A 26,721-nucleotide genomic window follows, 5' to 3' on the forward strand; every position below is an offset into this window, starting at 1 on the left:
ATAATTTCTGTTACATAATTGATAAACCATTCGAAATTCAAGTCAGATGAATAAGTATAAATGCCTTTATTAGTTAAAAGTATAAATCAAGTACATAGATAAGTAAAATGTAAAATCAAAATATACCACACTTTATAAACCTAATCATATTTGTAACTAGGAGATTTTTGAAATAAATTTATTATTAACTATGTTCCTACCTCTCTGGAAGGGAACAATACACAGTTTTTGCAGGAAAGTGTTCAAAGTCTCTACCGTTTCATGAAGGTGTACCACAAGGAGCCGTCTTTCATCTCTTTTTTTCTCTTTTTTTCTGCATGATATACCATCTTCTACAGAAAACATTTTTGTGAAATATGCGGATGATCTTACTGTATGTATGCCGATTCCTACCTCTTTACATCCCATAGAAATGAATGAGTTTTTGTTTCGTATTGAATGTTGGTCTATTGTTAATGATCTCATACTTAATCCGTCTAAATGTCAAGCTGTTAACTTTAGCATGAGACATGAATGGCATCTAAACAACACTTTGAGGTCCCATAATGCTTGTGCCATTAGAGACTCTTTGATAAACACAGTGTTGAAGGTCATTTATCTTGTTGTTACTTTTTCCTCTGGTAGAAGGGGACGTAATTACATTAAAATCCATGCACGCAAGCAAAAGTATAAAGATTATATATTACCTTACTCTGTGACGAACAGGCTGTTAGAGTCAACCTAGTCAATAACCTGTATTCTTAAACATGTCTGTAATTTGGGAAATTGTAAAGTTTCAGATTTTTTTATTTTTTAAATTTTTTCTCAATTTTTTCCTCCCTTTTTTATGTAAAAGAAACTTGTTGGGATACCTTGTGCTGAGAATTCTGTATTGTATCAAAATACAATATTGAATAAAGCCATTAATAATAATAATATAAGTTCTGAACGGCAAGAAATAATTTCAAAATTAGTTCATCACGTACTAAACAACATTTAGAAATGAATGGTAATGGTGTATAAAAGATATTTAATATTACTTACTTGCGCTTGTTACTGTAGAGGCTAGTATCCTCTATATCTGACTCCAATACATAGTATCCCGTTAACGGAGTATTTAAGGCAGGCTAAATCTCCTAGTAGAATTATGGATTTACTCGAGATTATTCAAAAGCCTGAACATCAGTTATAGAGATAGTTTATTGTTAAAGATTGGTAAAATCCGCAAGCGTACAGGAAGCAAGCACACAGGGAAACCAAGAGTGTGTGTGTGTGAGTGTTAAAAATCCATATATATTTATGAGTGTTAATCAAGTATGGATAAATTATTGATTGCTTGTGTATTACAACCAATGGGAGATTAGATTAAAAATTGACATGTGCTCAGTCAGACTCACACAGAAAATTAAATGGTGGATCAAGTGTCTAAATTACAGTGGGCAGTCAAATAATACAATAGTTGAATGGGTCTTCTACATTACCCCTCGTCTAGGAGCATAGGCCGCTCACCAGCTTTCTCCATCCAACCCTGTCCTGGGCAATCCTTTTCAGTTGCTATTCAATAATATAATGAATCATCAAAGTGATGGAGTTCCCATTGATACCCCAATGAATTGAATTTTGTTTGATATATTTATGGATAACCTAAATCAAGCAAAGGTGGAACACTATCTTCGTAAATCATTATTTTAATATAGATATACTGATGATAAATTTATTGTCTGTAACAGTGAAATATTCCACATATTTACTTGATCTTCTTAATTAAACACTTATCGACATGGAGTTAACTATTTAATATGGGAAGGAAGTAAAATTCCACTTCATTTATCTCAAAATTCAATGAACCCAAAAAAGATTGTAAAAGCACATCCATCATGAAAGCACATAGAGTAGCATTTATCTAAACTAGAACAGTTTTTACTTAGTATATCATAAAATGTGATCCAAAGAGATATTAAAAGATGAATTTGCAGTCATTAAAAAAGGGGTTATACAAAAATGTTAGTCTTCAGAAAGTCTTTGATAAGTATGTTAAACTGAACGAACACATCAAGTATGGTTCAGTTAATGAGAAAGTTGTCTTCTTTTATCTATGCTTGAAAGACAAAACTGTTGTGTTAAAAAAAATTATTGAAGAAATACTTCAATGAATATTTCTTATTCAGTAGCAAGGCTAATCAACACGTACGAAATGAATTGTTCCCTGAAATAAATAAAACTCGATAGATCCTCTTTTATTTAGTTCATTGAACACCATCAATCGATTTCCAATATATGTGGCCAAGGACATACATCGAATTTATATAGTCAGAAGGAAATTGTTGTCAATTTATCACTGCCTTGGTAAATTCACAATTCTGATTAAAGTCATGTTAACTTATTATTTGTACTTTGTTAAACAGTCATAGTTTAGCTGAGTGTTATTTAATCCACTTTACAATAAGTTTTCACATAATTCTTAAACCTATGCAAACTATTAAAATCCTCAACATTTATTAGACAATGCATTTATCTATGCTCGCGATTTTAGATGAAAAACAAAATTTAAGTTACTGGAAAAAAAAAGAATATGAAATAGTAATTTATTAAATTCACTTGGTGTTGTTTTACTTGTATCTTCCGATTGTTATTAAGGACTGCAATTGATTAGTCTCATGCTTTCACATGTTCATCCTGTGCGGATTGCCCCGATATAGCCTCCAGTCATAATCTTTTTAAGCAAAGATGGACAGTGGCTAGTAATGGACACGCGTTTCGTCCTATTCGGGACTCGTCAATTGGATGTACCTGTATCCCAGAGTTGATGTTCACTCCGAGATTTGAATCGAGTACTGATCGCTCCAAACACTATCGTGTTATCTACTTAGCTACTAAGTCCTGATAGCTACCTGTTTGTGCAATATGGGAAAGTTTAAATTCACTTGGTGTTGTTTACTTTTATCTTCCCATTATTATTTAGGACTACAATTGTTCAGTCTCTTTTTGGCATATGTGTATGCAGGCACATACAGTTGACGAGTGTCAAATAGGACGAAACGCGAGTCTTGGACCACACTGTTAGCTACTATCCATCTTTGCTTAAATAGTAAATTTCTATAACTTGTTCAACTTTTATTCAAATGTCAAGAAATATGCTTTCAAAACTTATCAACATATCAATCTGTTTATATCAATTTGTTTTGTATTTATGATTTTTGATAACCTGTTTACTTTACTGTTTGTTTATTCTGTATAATAAATATATTTCTGTTCAATTTTCTGATATCATATTAAACTTTTCAATCATTAAAACTGAATAGATTACATTTTGGGCATAACTTAAACAAAATCGACTTCATCAAATAGATGTAATCACTTAACTAGGCTATACTGATATCATGACATGTCATATGTCATATGTCCAGAGTTGAATACAAAAATTGATTCATATTAATTATTAGATTCATTGCTCTCTGTTTTGTATAGAGAAAGTTTTAACATAGTACTTAACTTTTAATTAAACTTTCCAAGATGATCTTATTTATAAATTATTAGATATAATCCATCATAAGAATCTATCATTCCTAAATCTGTTTCTCATTTCAAATATAATCAACCTTATAGGTTCGTATATATTATATCCAACAGGCTAAGTCTCTGAATATAGTTTGATTCGTTTCTATTTGAGTAATACAGAAACTAAATATGAGTTGGGTTACAATAGACTTCTACTAGGGGCGCATTTCTTTTTTAATTTCTTTATTGTCGAATAGGAGGTAAGACATAACTGAAGTTATATGAAAGTAACTAATGGAGATCTTATTTAAAAATTAAGTATTATTATAATGTTCACTACTGATGTCGACAGATATAAGTAGTATGTATCACCAGTCGAAAGTAAAATGTCTGGGGGAAAAACGTCAGGAAGATCGAATAAAAGCAAACGAGAACAAAGAATGATCGGTTATGAAAACGAAAGAACAATGAAGTCTGAGACGATTGATTAACATCTGCTAAATGAATAGTCAAGTTTGAGATAAATGATTAACATTTTACAAATGAAGTATTTACTGTATGATTCTCAGAGTTTACTAAGAGATTCTGTAATTTTGCATTCAAATTTATTCGATTGTCCCCACTTGTATTCTCATTCAGTACACTATTATCTACTTTTCTATGATGAATTTACTTTCTTTATCATGTTATAAATTTATACAAAGAAAAGGAATGAAATTACATTAAGCTATGCACAATTTAGTCTTATCATTTAGAAAGGCTTTTTATTATTAACACAGTAACATCAACATTTCCACATATATTCAATACATCATAGTAATTAAAGAACTATTCATATCATATCTATTATAACAGTATGCGTTTTCATAATGGGTATATAAGGTAAACAATTGTAATCCGCATTTTCACATGCAGTTTAAAAACATTTTCGACTCATTTATATTAAAGAATATACATTAATTTTAGCTGTTGTTAGCCAACTTCTTTCTTCTTATATATATTAAATATGGGATAATCTAGTTGGTTAAACTAATATATGTAATCGCTTAGCTTATATTTCTAAATATAAACCATTGATTTTGATTCTGCTAAATGTCAGTTGGTCTAAATCTAGTTCATATTTCGATTATGAGAAATTAGATGATTTTCGTTACACATAACTGTTAATCAATTTTTGTTTTTGGCGTTTTCTTCAAATAACAGGTAAGAATTAAATTTGATTGTCAAAGCATAATTTTATTGACTAAAGAGTGATCTTAAGAGTTGAATTCATGAGTCAGTTGAAGTTAGACCACCATGGAAAACCTGGAAGCACTGGATTAGTGATGTCTTATAGAAAGGTAATCAAATCTTCACTATGAGACCACCTACATTGTAGGACACAATTGAAATAAGATCATATTCTTGAGTTGTAAATCTTATCCACTATTTCAGTTAACTGTAGTTAAATAAAAATAGTGTATATAACATTGACTGACTTCTTGATCCTCTACTGTGTTCGTTATGTGGTTGTAAAATGAAAATGATCCCTGTTCATTTAACAATTAAAAGTAATAGAAATTTTTTAGAAATAATTGTCTTTTAATTTTGTATTTGTATAAGATATGTATTGTGATTCGATATTGTTTTGTTCATCAAGATGATATATATAGGAGTGCGTTTTTGGGCTTGTGATACCATAAGATCGGCCTTAGTGTAACTTAAGGATAGGTTCCCAAAGGAAGAACAACAAAATATTTTCTATGAGATTAACTGTGATGATTGTAATGCGCCTTATGTGGGAGAAGCATCCAGGGAATTGAATGTAAGGTTGAAGGAACACAAACAGTGTTTGAAAAACGTTCCCAAATCCTCGGTTGACCTAAAGAAACTTGGGAATAAGTCTGCGATAGCGTTACATGCTCTGGAAAGAAGGCACAAGATTAATTTTGAAGGAAACAAAATACTTCAGAAAGGTTTTAACACTCATAAAGAAAGATTGACAGCAGAAGCGCTGTATATATGGGTGAACAACAACAGCCTGGACCGAAAGGATGGTAATCAACTAGTGTCTACTTGGCAAATATTCGTTAACAAGTAATTGGACCCTTTCTTTATTCAACCTGTTTATTTCACAATTATCGTTATATTGACGGAAATTAGTGTGTTATTTTTAGCAATACAATTATGTATTTGATGATTCACATTTTACATGCACATTAATGATTCAGTAACCGTTTTTCAACCTTCAACTTGCACTTTTATTTTTTCCATCGTATAAAAATATTAACAGCTAATATCAATCATTAATAACTCAATCTTCCACATGCATAAACACATACACAATTCATCCAGTCATTTAACTCTATATCGTGAACTTTTAACATGATTCCCATGTAACTGACTCGTGTTATCTTATTTACAAAAATCAACAACCAAATGTGATTGCATTAACACAGTATAGATTTGATTTGTATGTTAGAACGCTATATATTTCTTCGACGATTACCCTGAAGAAGCCCAGACAAGTTTGCTGGACGAAATGTTGGAATTTTATATATATATATTGGTTTCTCATATACGATTTACATTCTTAATTTACTCTTAATCTATTAGTTACAGTCCTCCATATTTACAGTCACTTTTGGCTTGAACTTGTATGATAATTACTTTTTTTGATTTCAAGCTGTGATGCGGTCTGGTCTGCTTGTATATAAACCATGTATTTCTGAAACATACGATTCATAAAGCGGAGCCTGATATTTGTGTTCTAGATTTAACGGTCTGGGCGAGGCGAGGAGCTGAAATACAGAAAACCAATAAGGATTAAGTGTAGACTCATGGTTGTTAGTATTGTTTTGATTCATTTTTTGGTTTAGCACAGGAAGAAGGTTATAGAAGTCGATATTCTGATTGGCAGTTTTGTCACGAGATATTTGACGGGCCATAAGACATAACAACTATGCTTCATAATACATAAGCGATAGCTGATACATTTATGTGTTTAGACCAAAACGTCGTAGGGTTGACATTGGAAAGAGCCAGTCACAGTATATGTCACCTTTACGGTGAGGATTAGCAACTTTAATGATCGTAATACTATATTTTACATTTCTAAACACCACTCTTATTTAATTAAAAAAATGATATTTAATAAACAAATTTTTATGTATTGCACTACGATACATATGTGTTAGATTGCACACAGAAAATTACGTTAGTTTTACAAAAATTATCTGCATGAATATTTCGAAATATCGAATCGATCAGCCCTACCGAACCCATCGAACATACAATCATCAAAAGGATGAATAGGAACTGGAACCAATTGGAAAGGAGTGTTTAGGACGGAGTTCAATAAAGAATGCTGGTGGGCGACCTATGTTCTTTGATGAGGGGTAACAGGCGTAAGTAAGTGTCATTTACAAAACTTCTTGGTATCTATAACATGCATCTTTTCAAAACATATGGAAAAAAATATTCCGCATAGACTTATCGAATTACAGACCTTAAGTAACAAAGTCATTATATGTGAAAATTATATTTGAAATGATCTCAACGATTGAAATTCGGATAATTCCAACGTTTCGTCCATCTAACTTGCATGGACTTCTTCAGGATAATAATCAAAATCAAAATCATCAAATATAATTTTCACATATAATGACTTCTCTTTACTCGGCGCCCAATTTCTGTCAAACTATTCGTTCTAATTTTGACGAATATTCGTATAACTTAAGTAACGAAGTTTGAAGTTAATCATAAAGACATCAATCAATTAATGTTTTTTAATTTCTTATTAATTTTCAGTCATAAAGTGATATCATAATTTTAGTTTCATTGTTTTATTTTATTCTTTCCGAACTTTATTCTTCACATTTTGATCTTCACTGAAATTGTAATTATTATGTTAACTTCTTTTGTTTTTCATCCTGTAAAAGCCCCTTCAACTGCTATTCTAACGTGAAGTAAATTGTCTTCATTTGATGTTTATAGTTACTGGGTCCTGAATTATTGAAGACTGAATTAACTTACTTTTAACTAGGAACCTACTATACTTATACGATATATATTTTAAGAACAGTATTGTGAGAAACTATAAATTAAACTCATTTTAAATAAGTATTTCATTTTATAGTTGAATTCATGAGTCAAATGAAGCTAGACCACCATGGAAAACCTGGAAACACTGGACCGCTGTTTCGTCCTAATATGAGACTCCTCAATAGCGCGTATCTACCTGTTTATTTTTCTAATGAATGGCTTTTTTTACATATTTGATAAATTTTAAAAGATTAATTAATAATACTCTTTTCTAAGGAGAGATCTCAATCAATGAAGAATTGGTCATTGAAATGTTATATAACTATGAATTGTGTACAATAAATTGCCAAATATAGAAAAAGTAAAATAGAATAAATTCTGCATATATATATATATATGAAATAAATTTACTTCAACTAAACTAATGTGGTGCGTGCTACTTATATTAATATAAGTAGTATATGACGCGAGTCAGGAATGTAATGTCTGGCAGAAGATGATGGGGAAGATCAAGAAAGGAAGAGTGGAAATAGAAAGTAATTAGTATAGAAATGCAAGAACAATGAGGTTCCAGACAATTATTGAACATTTTGCAAATTAATTATTATAGTACGGTTTTTCTATTTTACCAAGTAACTCTGTAATTTTGTGCTAAGTGTGATTCGATTGATCTCACCCGTGTCCTGTTGACTTCACTAATATTTCTAATTTATAAAAGGTATATGATGATAACATACTTATGGATATTGAATAGATAATGAATAACAAACAACCATCAAGTTCCCTCTTATACCATTACAATGTTTTCATATTCTCTTTGGATTAAAAAATATTTTGAAAAAACCAACTAAAAGTACAAATGAATTCACGTGTGTTTTTATGAATGTCAAAATTTCATGTTTATGATTTTCTTGCTGATGTTGTCGACTTCATACGTCAAACTCTTATTGACCTTTTAAAAGTTTGTAATAAACGCTATTTATAGTAATATAATACAGACTAAATAAGATAATTAATTAACTATATAGGAATTCATCATTTAGATTATTTTTACATCATTGTTATTTCTTCTTTTCATAATAAAAATTGATATTGAATAATAAATTTCTATAAGAATCAAAACCTAAATGAAAGGATGTACGTAAATAAAAGTGTAAAAACGTAAACATACACCAAAATAAAACTAAATGTAGGTTAATCAAGTTGAAAATCTAAATAGTCACAACATCTATTTCTATTATCTTAAGGTCATCCTAGAAGTGGTTGTATTATTCCAACTAAGTAATAACATGAAAATGCATCAATAAGGACTTTCTATCTGTCTTCATTTCTTGGAGCACTAGAAGTGTTGGTTCATTTGTTCAACAATTTACCTCTTAAAAGTCTATTTTAACCCGATCCGTGGTGTAGATTTCTATGTTTAGTGTTAGGTTTTTGTTTTTACTCGGGATTTCAAGTAGATATACAGAGCTTGAAATACCTCAAGACTTTGTTATTCAGTTGTTTCGCTGAACTACTGTATTTTGATAGGATGCTTGGGATTTAAACTGACAAACTGCACCCTTAGTTGTTGTATGTTCTATTTTTGGGTTTAGCACTAAATGAAAACCTTAAGTTTCTTTGTGAACCAACAAGCAGTAATACTTAGCAAGATCAGCATTTGCTGAAATTCACGAGATGAAAAATTAACTACTATTAAGGATTGATGCTGCTGTTAAAATATAGTTTTTAACCAGTTAAATTTCAATGTGTCTCAACGCTTAGTTTGGTCAAAGCTGTCTCCTTACTACAGGTATCCATAGATTGTTTTATTCCTAAATGGGGCAAAATTCATTCATCCATTTGGCTAAATAATGTTTTGGCATTACCTCTGATGTCAATTAGTGATGAAAACACTAAATCTAATTCCTAACCTAAACTATCAACTGTAAATCATGTTTCTGATTCTTCACACTGCTTTATAGTACTCATTTACTTTTAGTCGGTAGGTGGACATTCTCAAGGTCACTTTAGCGTCACTCAAAGGTCGTCCATAAATTATAATCTCATCGGAAATTTTACTGCTCTGCCTACATACTTTGTGTACAGCCTACCAACGGGGCAGAAAATTGAATAAAAGGGTTCGGTAGTGAGATGTTTATATTTTGTTTTAACAGCTTTTTTGTGGGCAGTATGTGTATTTACACTTCTCCCGTTTAGTTGGAACTTTAAGTGTGACCAAATTTCTGCGCTAAACCTGAGGTTTTATCCATACCGAGTGAATATTAAAGGTGTATGACATTATGATTATTTTCGATATTAGTAAATTTGTCTTTTCTATCATAACAGATCTAATCCCGAAACTGTAGATTTGCCATGACGTGACTACCTAACCTATAAGATATTACGTGGAAGTTACATCATTATCTTCACTGACTTGTCGTATTATGACAATCAGCAATACGATGTGTAGCACTTCTGGAGAACACATTTGGGCTGGAGATAGAATCATATATTTTATTTGGATAGCAATAAGATACATATAATGACCACATTTGCAAGGCCGAGCCATTCAATGCTTAGCAATTGTTCCCGCTTTCTGTTGGGGTGATCCAGAAAACTCGCAAAAGACAAGAAAGGTTCAGGAAACACTAAGAAACATTTCATCCAATCAGCGTTTACTTGAAGTTTTAGCCAGAAACATCAAGAAAGTGAAAAGTCACATGTAGAGTTCCTGATTGGCTGATTACTGTACTGCTACTATGTTTGGTAGCATTCTAGAATCTTCAAGAAACCCAAGAACATCTAAAATATTATAAAAACCCTATATTTTCTGTACTAAAACGGACCTTTGGAGTAAAGTGCTTCTCTCATATTTTGCGCCTTTTCTCTCGTGTTCAGGTCGCTGGATAGTTCTACCTTGGGTGCTACGAGAATAGCTAAGGAACCGAATATAGCGTTCAACTAGCAAGACTTATCACTTTCACCATTATCAACCTCGAAGTGTTACATGTTGAATGTCAATCTTTAGAGCAACTATATGTAGAGCTTCGAGGATCGTGCGGTTAGGAGCCAATACCACTAAAGGTGTTTCAAACGACGTCGGCAATGCAAAGCATGCTGCCCTACAAAGTCTTTGCTGATTCTTTAAGCGACTGAGTTGCAAAACACAGTTAGATGCTATCAGATAAACAGCCAGCAGCAGGCGAGATGGAACGTCGTAGATGATTTGCTTAATAAGCAAAATAAAGTCAATGAGTGGCTTATTGTATCACCTGAAAAATCAAGGAGACCGAGTGAGACCTGGGCGTTCGATGCAAACTGGACTGTAGGAACGGGAATAGTTCAGGAAATATCGCAGAGTGGTCAGTAATTTTTCATAAGTTATGATAGTCTTCGGTAAATGAACTAATGGCTAGGTTTAAAGTCTGTATAAGCCACACTAAGTCCTTAATAGACCGGCCTCTCCAAGAGACAGTAGCAGGAATTAAAATTGACGAGCTTCATAGAATAGAACAAAAATAAGGTTCCGAATGAACATAAACAAGCCCTCTATTAAAAGTTACTCCGCTTCTTTTGACGAAAGTAATCTGATAGTGGAAAATCAATGAGAACTGATTGGATCCGGGACATATTTCAGTGAGGATCTCTGACTGGTTGATTGAGAGAGGGACACGTAAATAAGCTCTGTCGCAATGGTGAGAAAACCTTATGCTTAAGGATTCTCAAAGTGTAACATTTTGGAGCTGAACTATTCCCAAACCACTCTAAGTGGTACGAGAATGTTCTTCAAAGAATTTAATTAAGGATCTGAAAACCGTAGTGGGAAAAGAGGACCGTGATGGCTTTGCCATTTCAGAAACATGGTTAGCGTTAGAACCGCATGATGGTGAAATTCAGTTTCTTGGTTTCTCAGCTGCAGGGCTGATCGACCAAACTGTAGAAGTGGTGAGATTGTTCTGTACACGAAAGACACCGTTAACATACTAGCTGTTGAGACAGTGATGCTCGACTAAAGGACATGTGATCTGGAGCGCTGTCGGCTGAATTACGAACTGTGAGACATCGGGTTAATACTATACCGAAGTCCTGAATGTGTAGTAAATGATGTTCCTTTAAATAAACTTATATCTTAGTCAAACAGGCGTAAAAGCCTTATAATCGGTGACGTTAACGAACCTTTATAAGTTGGCGAAACCTATAAATAGGGTCATAGGAGACGTTACTTACTTACTTACTTACTTACTTACTTACTTACTTACTTACTTACTTACTTACTTACTTACTTACTTACTTACGCCTGTTACTCCTCGTGAAGGAGCATAAGCCGTTCACCAGCATTCTCCATCCAACCCTGTCCTGGGCAATCCTTTCTAGCTCCGTCCAGTTGTGATTCATCGTTTTCATATCTGCTTCTATTATCCGACGCAATGTGTTCTTTGGCCTTCCTCTTTTTCGCTTCCCTTCAGGATTCCAAGTTAGGGCTTGCCTCGTGATGCAGTATGACGATTTGCGTAATGTATGTCCTATCCATTTCCATCGTCTTTTCCTAATTTCTTCTTCAGCTGGGAGTTGGTTTGTTCTCTCCCACAGAAGGCTATTGCTGATGGTATCCGGCCAGTGGATGTTGAGTATCTTGCGTAGACAACTATTTATAAATACTTGTACTTTCTTGATTGTGGTTGTTGTAGTTCTGGAAGTTTCAGCTCCGTACAGTAGAGCTGACTCTCTTGATGTTCGTATTGAAGATTCTCACTTTGATATTGGTTGAAAGTTGTTTTGAGTTCCATATGTTCTTCAATTGTAGGAATGCGACCCTTGCTTTGCCGATCCTCGCCTTTACGTCTGCATCTGAACGTCAACATCTGCATGCTTCCTAGGTATGTGAAGGACTCTACATCTTCCAGAATTTCGCCATCAAGGGTGATTGGATTGCTGTTCTCCGCTTTGAATTTGAGGAACTTAGTTTTCCCTTTGTGTATGCTGAGGCCTACTGATGCAGAGACTGCTGCTACATTGGCTGTCTTCATCTGCATCTGTTCGTGTGTACGTGATAGGAGGGATAGGTCATCTGCGAAGTCCAAATCGTCTAATTGGTTCTGAGTTGTCCATTGTATTCCGTGTTTTCCTTCAGATGTCGAGGTCTTCATAATCCAGTCGACCACCAGAAGAAAGAGGAAGGGAGAGAGTAAACAGCCTTGTCTGACTCCAGTCCTTACTTGGAATGCATCTGTCAGCTGTCCTCCATGCACTACTTTGCACTGTAGTCCGTCTTATGAGTTCCGGATAATATTGACAATCTCCTCAGGAACTCCGTAGTGTCGAAGATGTTTCCATAATGTCCTCCTATCTACACTGTCGAATGCCTTTTCATAATCAATGAAGTTGATGTATAGTGATGAGTTCCACTCAACTGATTGTTCGACGATGATCCGTAGTGTTGCAATTTGGTCTGTGCACGACCGATCCTTACGGAATCCAGCTTGTTGATCTCGAAGTTGGGCGTCTACTGCATCCTTCATCCGGTTCAGCAACACTCTGTTGAAGACTTTCCCTGGTATTGACAGTAGTGTAATGCCTCTGTAGTTTTCACATTTGCTCAGATCTCCTTTCTTTGGAATCTTGACGAGGTGTCCTTCTTTCCAGTCCATCGGCATTTGTTCCTCCTCCCAAATCTTTTTGAATAGAAGATAAAGCATGCTTGTGGTTGCTTCGATGTCTGATTTCAGTGCTTCAGCTGGTATATTGTCGGGTCCTGCTGCTTTCCCGTTCTTGATTTGTCTGACAGCCATTCTAATTTCTTCCGTAGTTGGTGGGTTGACATCTATAGGAAGATCTATGTGTGCTGCTTCGATGTCCGGTGGATTCATTGGAGCCGGCCTATTCAGGAGTTCCTCGAAGTATTCTACCCATCTGTTACTCTGTTGTTGAATTTCGGTGATTGGCTTGCCTTCTTTGTCTTTGACCGGCCTCTCTGGTTTACTGTATTTCCCTGCTAGTTTCTTCGTTGTATCGTGAAGCTGTTTCATATTTCCTTCTCTAGCAGCTTTTTCTGCCGTCATTGCTAGTTCTTCAACGTATTTCTTCTTGTCGGCTCTAATGCTCCTCTTCACTTGCTTGTTTGCTTCTATGTATTCAGCTTGTGCTTGGACTTTCTCTGCTCGTGTTCGGCTGTTGTTTATTGCTGCCTTCTTGTTCTTCCTTTCTTTGATCTTGTCCAGTGTTTCTGTAGAGATCCATTCCTTATGATGGTATTTCTTTAGACCGAGAACCTCTTGACACGTTGAAGTTAATGCTTCCTTGATGCCTTTCCAGTTGTCCTCCATACTAGTTTCTTCTTCTTCTTTCAGTAGATCTTGTAAGGCTTGGAACCTGTTGTTGAGAGCTATCTTGAATTCATTGAGTTTGTCAGTATCTCGAAGGAAGGCTGTATTGAACCTTTGTAGTGCTGTTTGTCCAGTTGTTCAGTTCTTTTTTAGCTTCAGTTTTAAATTGGCTACAACTAGGTGGTGATCTGAAGCTATGTCAGCACCTCTCCTGGTTCTCACATCCTCCATTGTCCTTCGGAATTTTTTGTTGATGCAAATATGATCTATTTGGTTCTCTGTAGTGTGGTCCGGTGAGATCCATGTAGCCTTGTGTATACGCTTGTGTGGAAATATTGTGCCTCCTATGACCAATTTGTTGAATGCACATAGATTTGCAAATCTTTCTCCATTTTCGTTTCTTTCTCCCAGTCCATGTCGTCCCATAATATCTTCATATCCAGTGTTGTCTATTCCGACTTTGGCATTTAGATCTCCCATCAGAATAGTTAGGTCGTTTCTTGGGCATTTCTCAATGATTGACTGCAGCCGCTCGTAGAACTGATCTTTAATGTCGTCGTTGCTATCATTGGTGGGTGCATAACATTGGATAATATTCATTAAGATCCCCTCCTTCTTTGTTTTGAATGATGCTTTGATGATTCTGGATCCGTGAGACTCCCATCCTACAAGTGCATTTCGTGCTACTTTGGACAGCATAAGAGCGACTCCCTGAGTGTGTGGAGCATTGTCCTCCTCGTGACCGGAGTATAGCAGCATCTCTCCCGTAGCTAGCCTTTTCTGTCCAGCTTGGGTCCAGTGGGTTTCGCTGATTCCCAGTACTGCTAAGTTGTATCTCCTCATTTCCATTGATATTTGACTGGTCCTCCCGGTTTCCCACATTGTTCGAACGTTCCATGTACCTATAAAAATTTTTGCTCTGGTTGTTAGAAGGGGCATCGGCCTCGTGGCTTCCGAAGGAACTCGGCTTTCACCATGAAGCGTCATAATTCTTGTAAATGAAGACCTTCTAACTCCCAGGGCAGAGTTAAAATGGTTTGGATTATTTTTTCTGGTAAGCGTTTTTTTAGCGAGTTAGTTTTCTACGGGATGGGGACGCTAACCCCATGCCCAACCCTCCTCCTTTACCCGGGCTTGGGACCGGCAGTAACCCTATAAGAGCTACAGGCGGATTTCATAGGAGACGTTGTTTGATCATAAGTGGTTGAAAACCACCATCTCGCTAGCTTCATTCCAGCACATTAGAGCTTCCATCAAATATCACCTACAAACTCCTAGTCTGTCTTGGACTTAATCTTTATATATGGTGATGATTTCAGCAGATCAAGTCCCTCACGCTTATAGGAGGAAGTGATCATGTGCTCATCATATTCAAGTTCATGGCTTAGATGGCCTGTTGAGCAGTTGCGCTGGCCAGTTCCAACATATGGAACAGAAACATGAAGAAGATCAGCTCTGCAGCCTCGACTGAAAACTGGCAAACTGACTCATTTCCGGCAGTTGAAAAACCAAATAACTCAACCATTTATACCCAGGACAGTCTCAAAGAAGGTGAAGCACACCCATCTCTTGATAGACCGGAATATTCGACGTTTGCCAAGATAAAAGAAGAAATGTTGGAAGGTCGTCATCGGCAAACACGATAGAGAGCTAGAGGTCCGTCCGAAATAAGTGTGTGAGCATATTCTGGGTAGCTCAGCAAAAATATGAATAAGAGTTTATCTAATCTTTAATCAAGCGTCCGAAGAAACTGATTTCATACGAAAGTTACAGATCAAGAATGCATCGTTGAATTCTCAACCGAAAGGAGTGAAACTAGAACTATAGAGGAAGATCGTTACAAAGCAGAAGCCAAAGCAAAATACGCCGAGGCGGCTTTTACTCGGAGGCAGCTTCTAGATGAAGGGATAGAACCAAATGCAAAGCCACGAAATTGTCTGCTCACTATAGATTTTCATCAAGAGGGCACACTTAAGGTCAAGGTGCGTTATCTACTAAACGGAATCCAATTGTCGCTTCAGTAAATAAAATTGAAACAAAACAACTTCCATCAAACTGCAAGACTGTCAGCTTCACCAGTGTTGCAGTTAAAATACCGGAAAGGACATTCAGAAAGGCCGTGATGACATTCGTTGAAACTAACAACTTGTCAGACAGAAAATAACATGGTTCCATGAAGGGATTTTCTTGCACAATAAACCTCCTTATAGCAATAGAGCAATAGACAGAGGTTCTAGATGTAGAATCCAAACTAAGGTTTGGACCGAAGAATTACTGTCTAGGTAGTTTAGGTACACTATATCACCCAGTTATTCAACCAATAATTGTTAAATTAGTAATCAAATCAAGCGCGCCAAATAAATGTTATTCTATCCTTTCTGGATTTATCACATACAGATTCGTTCGAAAGATAATATTTGGTTGAGTTATAACACAGCGTTTCCATTTCTGGATAGGTGCTTCAATTCGCAATAAAAAATACACAATCCTAGTCAATGCAAGCAACACAATCAAGGGGGAACAAGCCAATATGGCTGCCTCAAAGACTAGGTACAAACTAAAACAACGTAAATGCAATTCGTGGAGAAACATGGAAACTCAGGGAAGGCGTACGTTAAATAAATACTCATAAAATACAAATGTTACCATCTCAAGTGGAATAAAAAGGACTGACAAATTGTACAACTGAAGGAATCAATAGGAATAAATCACAAATGTATACATGAAGGGATTTTCTAACACACCTTCAAAATGGATCTTACACTAGATATTGAAAACTAGTCGGTGTTATCTACGTAGATTTCAGCAGAGTATTTGATAAGGTGTCTGTAAAAGACTAGTCTTGAAGCTGAGAGATTTACGAATTGCCTGACCTCTCGTAAAATGAATTAAAGATTTCTTGGTAGATCGTGGCCAGAAAGTAAGAGTAAATTTTAAATGCTCCTCCGGGATATCAGTAAATATTGTGATACTGCAAAGCTCCTTCCTAGGTCCTTTACTTTTTATACTGTATGCAAACGAACTCTCATGTGCGGTTGCGTCCCCAGTGCTGATATAAACTGATGATGTATAAATCTGGCGAGAAGTAATAGTAGATAGAGATGCATGTGCACTTCAGGAGGACTTAGATGTTCTGATTACCTGGTCTGAGAAATGGCTGGTGCCTATCGACGCGTCCATGTGTGTCTACATGCACTTTAGGAATACAAAAGTAAACAGGTACAGTATAAGGGAAGAATCTGTTTCCGTAATCTGGTCTCAACAACCTGACAACTCGCGAAAAGTACAGAGGCAGTTTCCCGTGTAATTTCAGAAATCCTGGGCTTGCCATACAAAGAGCGGCTTGGAAAGCTAACTCTACTGCGGATAAATAGGTGATCTGATATTAATGTACAGAATACTTAGAAATGAATTTGAACATGATATATCATCTCTTTTTCTTCCTACCAGGTCGGTATAATTCAAAGAACATAACAAGCGAGTATGAAAGCCAAGACCGAACAAAATATCGGAAGCGTACTGGTTTTCATACCGTCACCAAATCTTGGAACATGTTACCTGGAGAAATAGCGTTCGCCTCCTCAATTGACGCATTCAAAAGAAGAATAAACACTCAGTGTTAACACAGGATTAACACAGGTAGTAGGTCTTCTGACTTTAATATTTGAAATAGATAGTGATATTTTTCCTCGCTGAGTGAATTTTATTGTTTTAATCGTTTATTACGTACCAAGACTACTGTTTACACGTTAATTGAATTAATTTCAGTTAAAGTATGCTCTAAGAATATCGTTTCTGTTCCCAAAGGACTTCGTCGTCGTAACTTTTAAATACTTTGCTTTCATAGTATTTGTTGACACTTTTGGTTCTAGCAATTTACTGTTTTCTGCACATTTTGGTCATCGGTTTCCTCGTCTTTAGGTATTACTGTGCTCCACAGACACAACCAGCTTACTAACTGGTTTCATAACCAGTAGAGCTGATAGAGTAAACCGTAGGGGAGGTGGGGTTATCCTGTACATGAAAAGTACCCTAACCATAAGATTAGCTGAGACAGTAGCACATGTTTCAGGGACATGTGAACTGGTGAGATGTAAGTTGAAATGCCGACGGCAAGATATTGAAGTAGTTGTAGTATATCGCAGTCAAGAATGTGTAGCAGATGATTTCCTCCTAAGTAAACCTAAGTCCTGGTGTAACAAGGGTAAAAGCCTTGTAGTAGGCGACTTTAATGCACCATATATAAACAGGGTTAACTTAGGAGTAGGGTCATCGATAACACCATTCGATTGCAGACTGTTAGAAACCTCGATTGGATTAGCATTATTCCAACACATTAGAGATCCCACAAGATACGACTCAAGAAACTCTTCTTCTCTTTTAGAATTAGTATTCACACACGGTGATGACGTCGGCCAAATTGCCATGCAGTCATATTGTTCAAATTCATGACTGAGCTTGACTGTCAAACAGTTGCGCCGGCCCGTCCTAACATATGGAAGGCAGATATGCAGGCAATCAACTCCGCAGCATCGGCTGAGAACTGAGAAATTGACTCAAAGGCATCAGTACAAGAGGCCTGGACTCTATTCAGGCAGTTATACAATCGGTTAACTCAACCATACATACCGTGGACTGTCCCAAAGAAAAAGAAGCACGGACATCTCAGGATAGGGCGAGATATTCGACACTTACTAAGACAAAAGAAGAAATGCTGCGATGTTGCCATCCGCCCTGGCACAGCAGGTACGATGGAAACAAGTGTATAACTAAAATTCGGGAAGCTCAAAGAAAATATGAAATGCAGCTGGCACAATCTGCACTTAAGCAGCCCAAGAGAATATTCTCGTACATAATCTACAGAACAAGGATGCATCATTGGATTCCCAATCTAATTAAAGTAGGAATCTGAAATGACAGAGGAAGATCAGGAAAAAGCAGAGGTTATGGCTGACTATTTTGGGGCAGTTTTCATTTGGGAACCTCCTCTAGAGAAAGAACTAGACACAAATACAGAGTCAACAAACCAGCTGCTCACCATGGACTTCGACCAAAACGATGTGCTTAAGGCTCTTAGCATCCTAAACATGGAGAAGTCAACAGGACCAGATGAACTACACCCCAAAATCTTGAGACATATGGCCCATTATATCGCGGCCCCACTGATTGTGATATTCAATATGTCACTTGACCAAGGAGTGCTACCTATGGACTGCAAGGATGCGATCGTCACTCCCATACACAAAACAGGTCCACGATAAGTCCCATCAAATTACAGACCTGTAAGCCTCACCAGTGTTGCAATTAAAATATTGGAAAGAATAATCAAACGGACCATAACGGCATACATGGGGACCAATAACTTGCTGAACATGGCACAACATGGTTTTAGAAAGGGTCTATCCTGTACAACGAACCCCCTTTTAGCTAGGGAGCTCTGGATTAATGCGCTAAACAACGGAAACTCGGTGGATGTTGTCTACATAGATTTCAGTAAGGCTTTTGACAAGGTGCCAACTAATAGACTGCTATTGAAGTTGGCAAACCTTGGTATTGCCGGACCTCTTTTAAAATGGATTAATGATTTCTCAGTAGGTCGTAGACAGAAAGTAAGAATAAATTCCAAGTGCTCCATCTGGATACCAGTACTTAGTGGAGTACCCCAAGGTTCCGTCCTAGGTTCTTTACTTTTTATAATGTATGTTAATGATCTTCCAAGTATAGTACAGTCTCCAACGTTATTATACGCTGACGATGTAAAAATCTGGCGAGTAACAGCTGAAGACAAAAACGCATGTGCTCTTCAGGCAGACTTAAACAACATGATAAACTGGTCGTGAGAGTGGATGATGCCCATCAACTCGGAAAAGTGTGTCCACGTGCACTATGGGGAATCAAAGGTTAACAGTTACAACATAGGGGATGTGCCATTACCAGTAGTCCGGTCTCATAAGGATCTAGGGGTGACAGTGAGTAATAATCCTAAGACGACGGCCCATTGCCGGGGGGTCGCAGTTAAGGGGTTTCGAACCCTCTGGGCTTTAAAAAGGACATTCACTAAGTTTGATACTACCATGTTCACCACATTATACACATCCTTAGTGAGAACTAAGTTAGAGAACTGTGTCCAGGCTGCAAGCCCCTGTTTAAAGGGTGACTCAGACATACTAGAAAAAGTACAGAGGGCACCTACGCGTGCAACTCCGGGACTCCGGGGTTCACCATACAAAGAGCGGCTTGAAAAGCTGGCCTCTTTACTCTGTCCTATCGTAGACTAAGGGGAGATCTAATTTTGATGTACAGAATACTGAGAAATGATTTCGGACGTAACTTATTCTCTCTCTTTCTTCCCAATAGATTGTGACACCTCAAAGGACATAGCAGGCGAGTAGAAAAGCCAAGAACGAACAAAATACCCGTGGCATACAAGTTTTCACACCGAGTCATCAATACTTGGAACCTGCTGCCTGAAGCAATGGTGTCCGCACCTTCATTTGACTCTTTCAAGAAAAGAATCAAGAGAAGACACTCACAGAAGCATACCGGAAAAGGAACAACATGGGCCGTAGGCCTTCTGTCCTTACTACACAAATCTGAATCTGAAGTGTAAATCTATTAAAAATATACAGATACTGAGCCTTATCGCTTCGAAAATAGATCTGAAATGTCTAAACGTTTGTTATTTTCTGGAAATGCAAAATCGTTAAGGCCAGGGTTTTTTTTACTAAAACGATACAAAATGGACTGGGTGTTTATTTTTATAGGGGAATCACCTTGGGGAACGAGTGGGAATTACGCTTTGAAGGTTAACCACTGTGCAATCATTCGCAATGCCGGAATCAACAGTTGGAGATACTTGTGTCATTACAGACTTACCATCTCTGGAACAGTGAGCTGACAAATGTTTGATCTGGTCTTTTTTTACCTCGAAAGTAATAAGAGTTGTTTACTTGCGAACTATGAAGCTAAATATTATCCGTGACACTACTGATTTCTAATTTAATTTTTAAATAAGATGCACTTATTTACCCTGTAAATTTTACGAACAGTACTTCTTTCGTCTTGTTCATTCAGCTGTGCTGACCACATAGATGGGAGGTTTCTTCTATAGAAATGCCTCGAGTTATGTTATTCATGCACCAAATAGATGTTTTGTTTAACCGAAGGTTAATAACATGAACGGTAACATAACGATCTACGGTTTTCTAGTTCCAAACAACCAGTAGCATCTTTAATGGTGGAAGTATATTTCCAGTGCTCAGTATTTCAAGTGATTTCGTTTAAAATAATGCCAAGCCATGGACTTCGAACTTTTTCTACCTGTTACTATAAAGTGGAGTCTCATTAGAAACTGACAGGTGATCACGAACAACCAATATGGTTTGCGAAGTCAAGCTCCCTTATACGAATAGAGCCTGAAAATGATACACTTATGTTCCCGTGATTGCTACGGTGATAGGTTGTTGTTATCCACCCAAAGTAGTTACTGCGGGGTTAGAACATCAATGTAGTACCAGAAAGGGTTAGTTAACTGCAATGAAATGCTGTAGCTCATTAGAACCAGTGGCTAGAAATATGTAGTACACGATCTTGTCGGCCAACATACCATAGGGTCTATAAATTCAAAGTTGAGCGCTTTACTCAGAGCAACATCATTAACAAGATTCTCTTAGTCTCTTAGTAAGGTTTTTTATAACTCAAGTTGTTTTTGCTTCGTTTGAGAAATTTGTTTGACTAGACTTGCTTTTTGTGAACTATCCAACTGAAACATTGTGGGATAAATTCACAGATCAGGAAGCAAAATAATTTGGTGGCTCTTGATTGTTTTACTTCCTGACTGTAATATATAATACGGCTTTCAAATCACTTGGTTTCATTCTAAAGGTTTTACGTATACGCAAACAGTGAAAGTGCTGGCCTAGTGTATTCTAGTCTGATATATAGGTTTTCTAACGCCTTAATCGCTCTCTAATAATATGTTCAAAGACGGTTGCCGTACTTATCAACGACGTTCTAGCGAGTTACACTACATAGATTTGTTATCGCACTAGATCTACACGTAGATTGATTGACCGCATTTTCGAGGTCTTGTTTTAGGTATTATCATGGCTACATTGATCGAGCTGAGGCGGAAAAGCGTTTGCAGAGTTTTGGGATAGCGAACAGTTATCTTCTTCGTCTCAGTCGTGCAGCACACGGCGGTGATACATGGGAGGATATTTACGTTCTCTCATACCTCTCTTCAACCTTTGCTTGTTTTCATTTCAGGTGAGCTTAAGTTACTAATAAGTCTGACTTTATTTAGACTTATTCCTCGTTTTAACTGTTTTCAAATTGGTGGGAGATTCTTCGATAGCTTAGACGGATGTTTGTCAAGGTATTACACTCGTGACATAATGACAGGAGAGCGACTTAAGCATCCCATCCCACCTACAAGCGTAAGTCTTTGTCCAAATCTGTTTTTTTATATAACATTTAGTATACTTTACTAGCAGATTATCATCGGAAGTTATGTATTATGATAGAGATGGTAAAGACAGAGATGCTTGGATAGTATCATGTTTGATTGCGGCTTCTGTTGCAACTAAATATCTAATCGAGCTAGGTTCAAAGTTAGCTACCATCCTACCGAAAAGTATAGATGAGCATTGGTTGCGATTGCATGACACCATGAAAATGGCGGGTACAGTCAGTTGTGGGTTCGCGAAACGTCCCGCTTATAGGCACTGAGTTTCTTCAGTCTTCTTACAACTCATTGAAGTTCGTCTGTCTACTCCAGGTGACCGCGAGTTTGACCACAACTGAAGACGGTTACGTAATGAAGTTGGGCAAAGCTTGCGTAAGGATCGAGAAACCTGGTGGTCGGAGTGTGCCAATATGTTGAAAAAACGGCTGCATCTGGTGACTGCCGGAAGTTCTTTCAACTCATCCGAGCCACAGGCAGCAAAATGTCTGGTGTGAGTGAAAAAATCGGTGAAGATGACGGGAGATCAATCACTAATATCTATTGACGTCTAGGAAGATGAGCAGGTTTTTTTGAGGAGCGGTTCAACTGATCTGCTGTTCTGGCAACATTAATCAGATTGTCGTGCCCTCCGTGGTCTTGTGACGACTGATCCACTTAACGAGGCAAAAATCGGCAGGGAGCTTCAACTCTTAAAGTGCTACAAACCATCAGACCCAAACGACTTTCATCCGGCCCTTTTTAAGGATGGTGGTGACTTTCTGATTAAGGAACTGTTTAAGTTGTTTACAAAGTTTTGGCAATTAGTGTTCGAAGATGATTGAATGAGTCGATAGTTGTCCCTATCTTTAAAAAAGGGTTCACGTCGTTCCTGTAACAACTATCGGGGGATAAGTCTACTTCCGATTGTGTCCAAACTATTGGCTTCCGTCATACTTCGTAGGTTGTTCAAAACTCGAGGAAGATTGACTCGCGAGGAGCAGGCTGGTTTTCGTTCTGGTCGAGGATGTATTGATCATTTCTTCACCATCATACTTATCAAAGGCCAACAATCGTAGTGTTTCTCGACATCAGGGCTGCCTTCGATTCGTTGGACAGGACTGTTCTCTGGGATTGTCTATTGAAGAAGGGTGTGTCTGAGTTTATTAACATCTTAGAAGCCCTTTATACGAGTGCCTCAGGCAGAATGAGGGTATGCAACCGTAGTGCTATGTTAATCCCATATAGCTCATTTAGCTTCTGGATAGGCCAATCTATTCATTCTTCTCGAGTCACGTTTTGACCCTGTTAATTATTCGCTTATCAGTCTTGAATGTAAGCGTATGTGTGTTCATTTCTTATATTACCCATCACATGTCTGTAACTTATTTTTATCTGACTATAAGTATCGATTAACGCTTGATTAAATTGAATTGGCTCACACGCCTCCACTGTACGTCGTTTCATTCGCTCTCTTCGCTCCGTCACTGATTGTCTGTTCAAATCAATGAGTAAACGAAATATACGTATTCAAAAATCCATTCTTGTATTTGACTTATTTGATTCCATTATTCACTAACGCGATTCAAGTCAATGATTATATACGAGGATTGGCGGCATACATATTTCGACAGCAATCATTCATACGATCTAATTGGAGTTGGATTCAGGGCCACAAAACAAGCACCCCTTTTTTATTGTTCAATTCAAGCAGTCGGGTTAGACAGGGTTGCCCAATCTCACCATTTCTCTTCGACTTTGCTATCGATAACGTTCTGAAAACAGCTCTGATGGATGTAGTTAATGGTGGTGTGGATCCGTTGCCTGGAGAAAGACTTCTAGACCTTGAGTATGAGGATGATATTGTTCTACTGTGTGATGATACCCAAGCAATGCAATCCACACTTGATCAGTTGGCAGTCAGTGTCCGTAAGTATTACATGTGCTTTGCACCTTCGAAGTGCAAAGTACTTCTGCAAGACTGGCGGGATCCTAATCCTGTACTCACCCTGGATGGTGAGCAGATAGAAATAGTCGAGAAGTTCGTGTATCTGGGTAGCTGAATAATTGCTGGTGGGGGTGTGAGTGATGAGATCAATGCACGTATAGTGAAAGTCAGAGCGGCTTATGCCAATCTGGGCCGTCTTTGGCGCCTTCGTGATGTTAGTCTGGCTGTAAAAGGTCGGGTCTACAACACGTCGGTGAGAGCAGTTTTGCTCTATGCTTGTGAAACCTGGCCTCTCCGAGTTGAGGATGTTAGAGGACTCTCTGTGTTCGATCATCGCTGTCTCCGAAGGATTGCTGACATCTAGTGGCAACACCATGTTCGTAATGCAGAGGTTCGGCATCGTGTGTTCGGGCACAGAGATGATAATGCAATTGGTGTCACTATCTTGAAACACTGACTTCAGTGGCTTGGACATGTTCTTCCAATGTCGTCCCAGAGAATTCTACGTCGTGCATCGTTTTCCGACGCTCGGACTGGTTGGAAAAAGCGGAGAGATGGTCAGTGTATGACGTGGTGTCGTGGTATGAAAGAAAGCTACAAAGGGCTGGCTTCTGTTGTTCCTTCACGACTCCCTGGTTGCGGTCCGAGAGATGAAGCGCATATATATATGGTGCCCTCTTGTACCAATATTTATGTGTTCAAATAAATAAAATAAATAAGTCCGAGAGATTGTGCAACACAGTGGCTAGAGACGTTATCAGATATGGCTCGGACGAGAAACCAGTGGCGATCCTGCTGTAACCTTTTACTTCATAAAAATGGACGTAACGTCTTTAAGTGGAAGAATTATTTCTGGATGTACATTTGCTAACTGAACTGCCTCCCCCATTATTATCATTTCACTATCATACACTAATTTCTGTTCATTATTGTTCTCCTTTTTCTTATACTCACTTTATATTTATCTCTTCACATCCTCATTCTTATTGCGTGGCGCATATATATTTGTTGCCTCTTTGTACAAATATTTGTGTTCAAATGAATAAATAGTTTGGGATTCGCCAACCACAACTAGTTAATTACTCAATGGCTAACTTTTTACTATACCTGGATATTGGTGGGTGAACTACTTATGTAATCTATGGGATAGATGGAATTTGACTAGCATTAGAACCTAAGATTCTCATTTCGTTCTATTTGGGACTCGTCAGTTGGATTCGTCTGTATGCTAACAACATTTCACCCCCTCTATATAGACTTGTGCCATAATGGATATATCAACGCTATCCACCTATGATGCGTATGTTCAAACTAAGACTGATCAAAATCAAGCAAAAATATTATCAAAGAGATATTACAAAGCATTACAAATCAAATCAACTAAATAACCGTCTACACGATGTCGAATATCGGAAACGTTTTGTGTAGCATATAACAATCAAGTCGTGAGATAAGTTTTTTTGTCTTGTCACCTCACTTTATTTATGATCTGTTTAGGCCTTCAAGTATAATCAATATTCCTCACAAACCTACTCAAAGGCGAGTAAATATGAAGAATACTTTGGAGTTGAAACCTCAGACATTCGCTATGCAGTTGGTTTTAGCTGGATAGTTGTCATCTTTAAGTTAAGATAGGACCCTCAATGAAGTGTATTTAAACAATATATTACACCATATTTGGAGTTCGTAAACACGACCGTTGTTGTTACCTTGACTTGGTGTCCGGCCTTGCCTATCATTATGAACCAATCGGGTTATATTGGCTGGAACAATCGTTCCTCAAGGTCTTACCATGCCAGGCAGGTTGGTTAAAGGACAGTAAGAATAAAAGCAGAAAACCCAAGGTCCAAAAAGGAAGTCGTACTGCTGACCGTTCAGCGGGGTGATGGCAGTAAGGTTTTTCTTTCAGATAACCAATATGACAGCGATGCCGCCTTTTCAGAAAGAAGGAGTGAAGTTAGAAAAGGTCGGCCCAAAGAATGCACACCTCGCCTTATGCCACGGATTTTCGTTTCCGTCTGTAAGGTCTTAATAAGTACGGAGCTGACACAAAAATGACCCACAAAATGGTCGTATGTGATTGGTCGCAAGCAGTTGTTTCTTGGGCTCTACGGTCGCGCTCTCAGGTCACTAGGACCAACTCTAACCCCATTTCCTTTTTAGGCCTCTCTAAGAGAATTCTTCCACAGTGTTGGCAACTGTGAAGTGATCACCGCTCTCATGCTTCCAATAGCACTCAAGGAATTCATGGACTATTGGGATGAATAAGAAATGACTACTTAACATAATTACATTTGAAGTGCACTAGTTAAATTTTTAGCATCACTTAACAGCATGAATCCAACAGAAATAAATTTTTTTAGTTCTTGAATTTTTCAATTCACACAGGTAATGGGAAGCTTTGTTATACGTACCAAGCTACAGTTTAGTGACAGTCAGAGACTTTAGTGACATATTTCAGGATCTATCCCGTTGGAACGGATCTATTCACTTAAATTGTCCTTGTAAACCTTCAACATACTTAT

The 26,721-nt window shown here is 37.3% G+C and overlaps 1 protein-coding gene across 1 annotated transcript in view; it reads left to right on the plus strand.

Annotated features, from left to right (window-relative positions):
- The first annotated feature begins 20,578 nt into the window (after positions 1-20,578).
- The window catches only part of RASA1 (Ras GTPase-activating protein 1), a 58,332-nt gene continuing 52,189 nt past the window's right edge, over positions 20,579-26,721 (plus strand). Inside the window, exons 1-3 of the mRNA XM_051209881.1 lie at positions 20,579-20,694; positions 21,903-22,073; positions 22,111-22,243. Coding sequence (XP_051075352.1) covers positions 20,636-20,694; positions 21,903-22,073; positions 22,111-22,243 — 363 coding nt within the window. The 5' untranslated portion in view covers positions 20,579-20,635. The remainder of the gene's footprint in view (positions 20,695-21,902; positions 22,074-22,110; positions 22,244-26,721) is intronic.

Source organism: Schistosoma haematobium, chromosome 1 (genome assembly GCF_000699445.3).
Source record: "Schistosoma haematobium chromosome 1, whole genome shotgun sequence".
Taxonomy (NCBI): Eukaryota; Metazoa; Platyhelminthes; class Trematoda; order Strigeidida; family Schistosomatidae; genus Schistosoma; species Schistosoma haematobium.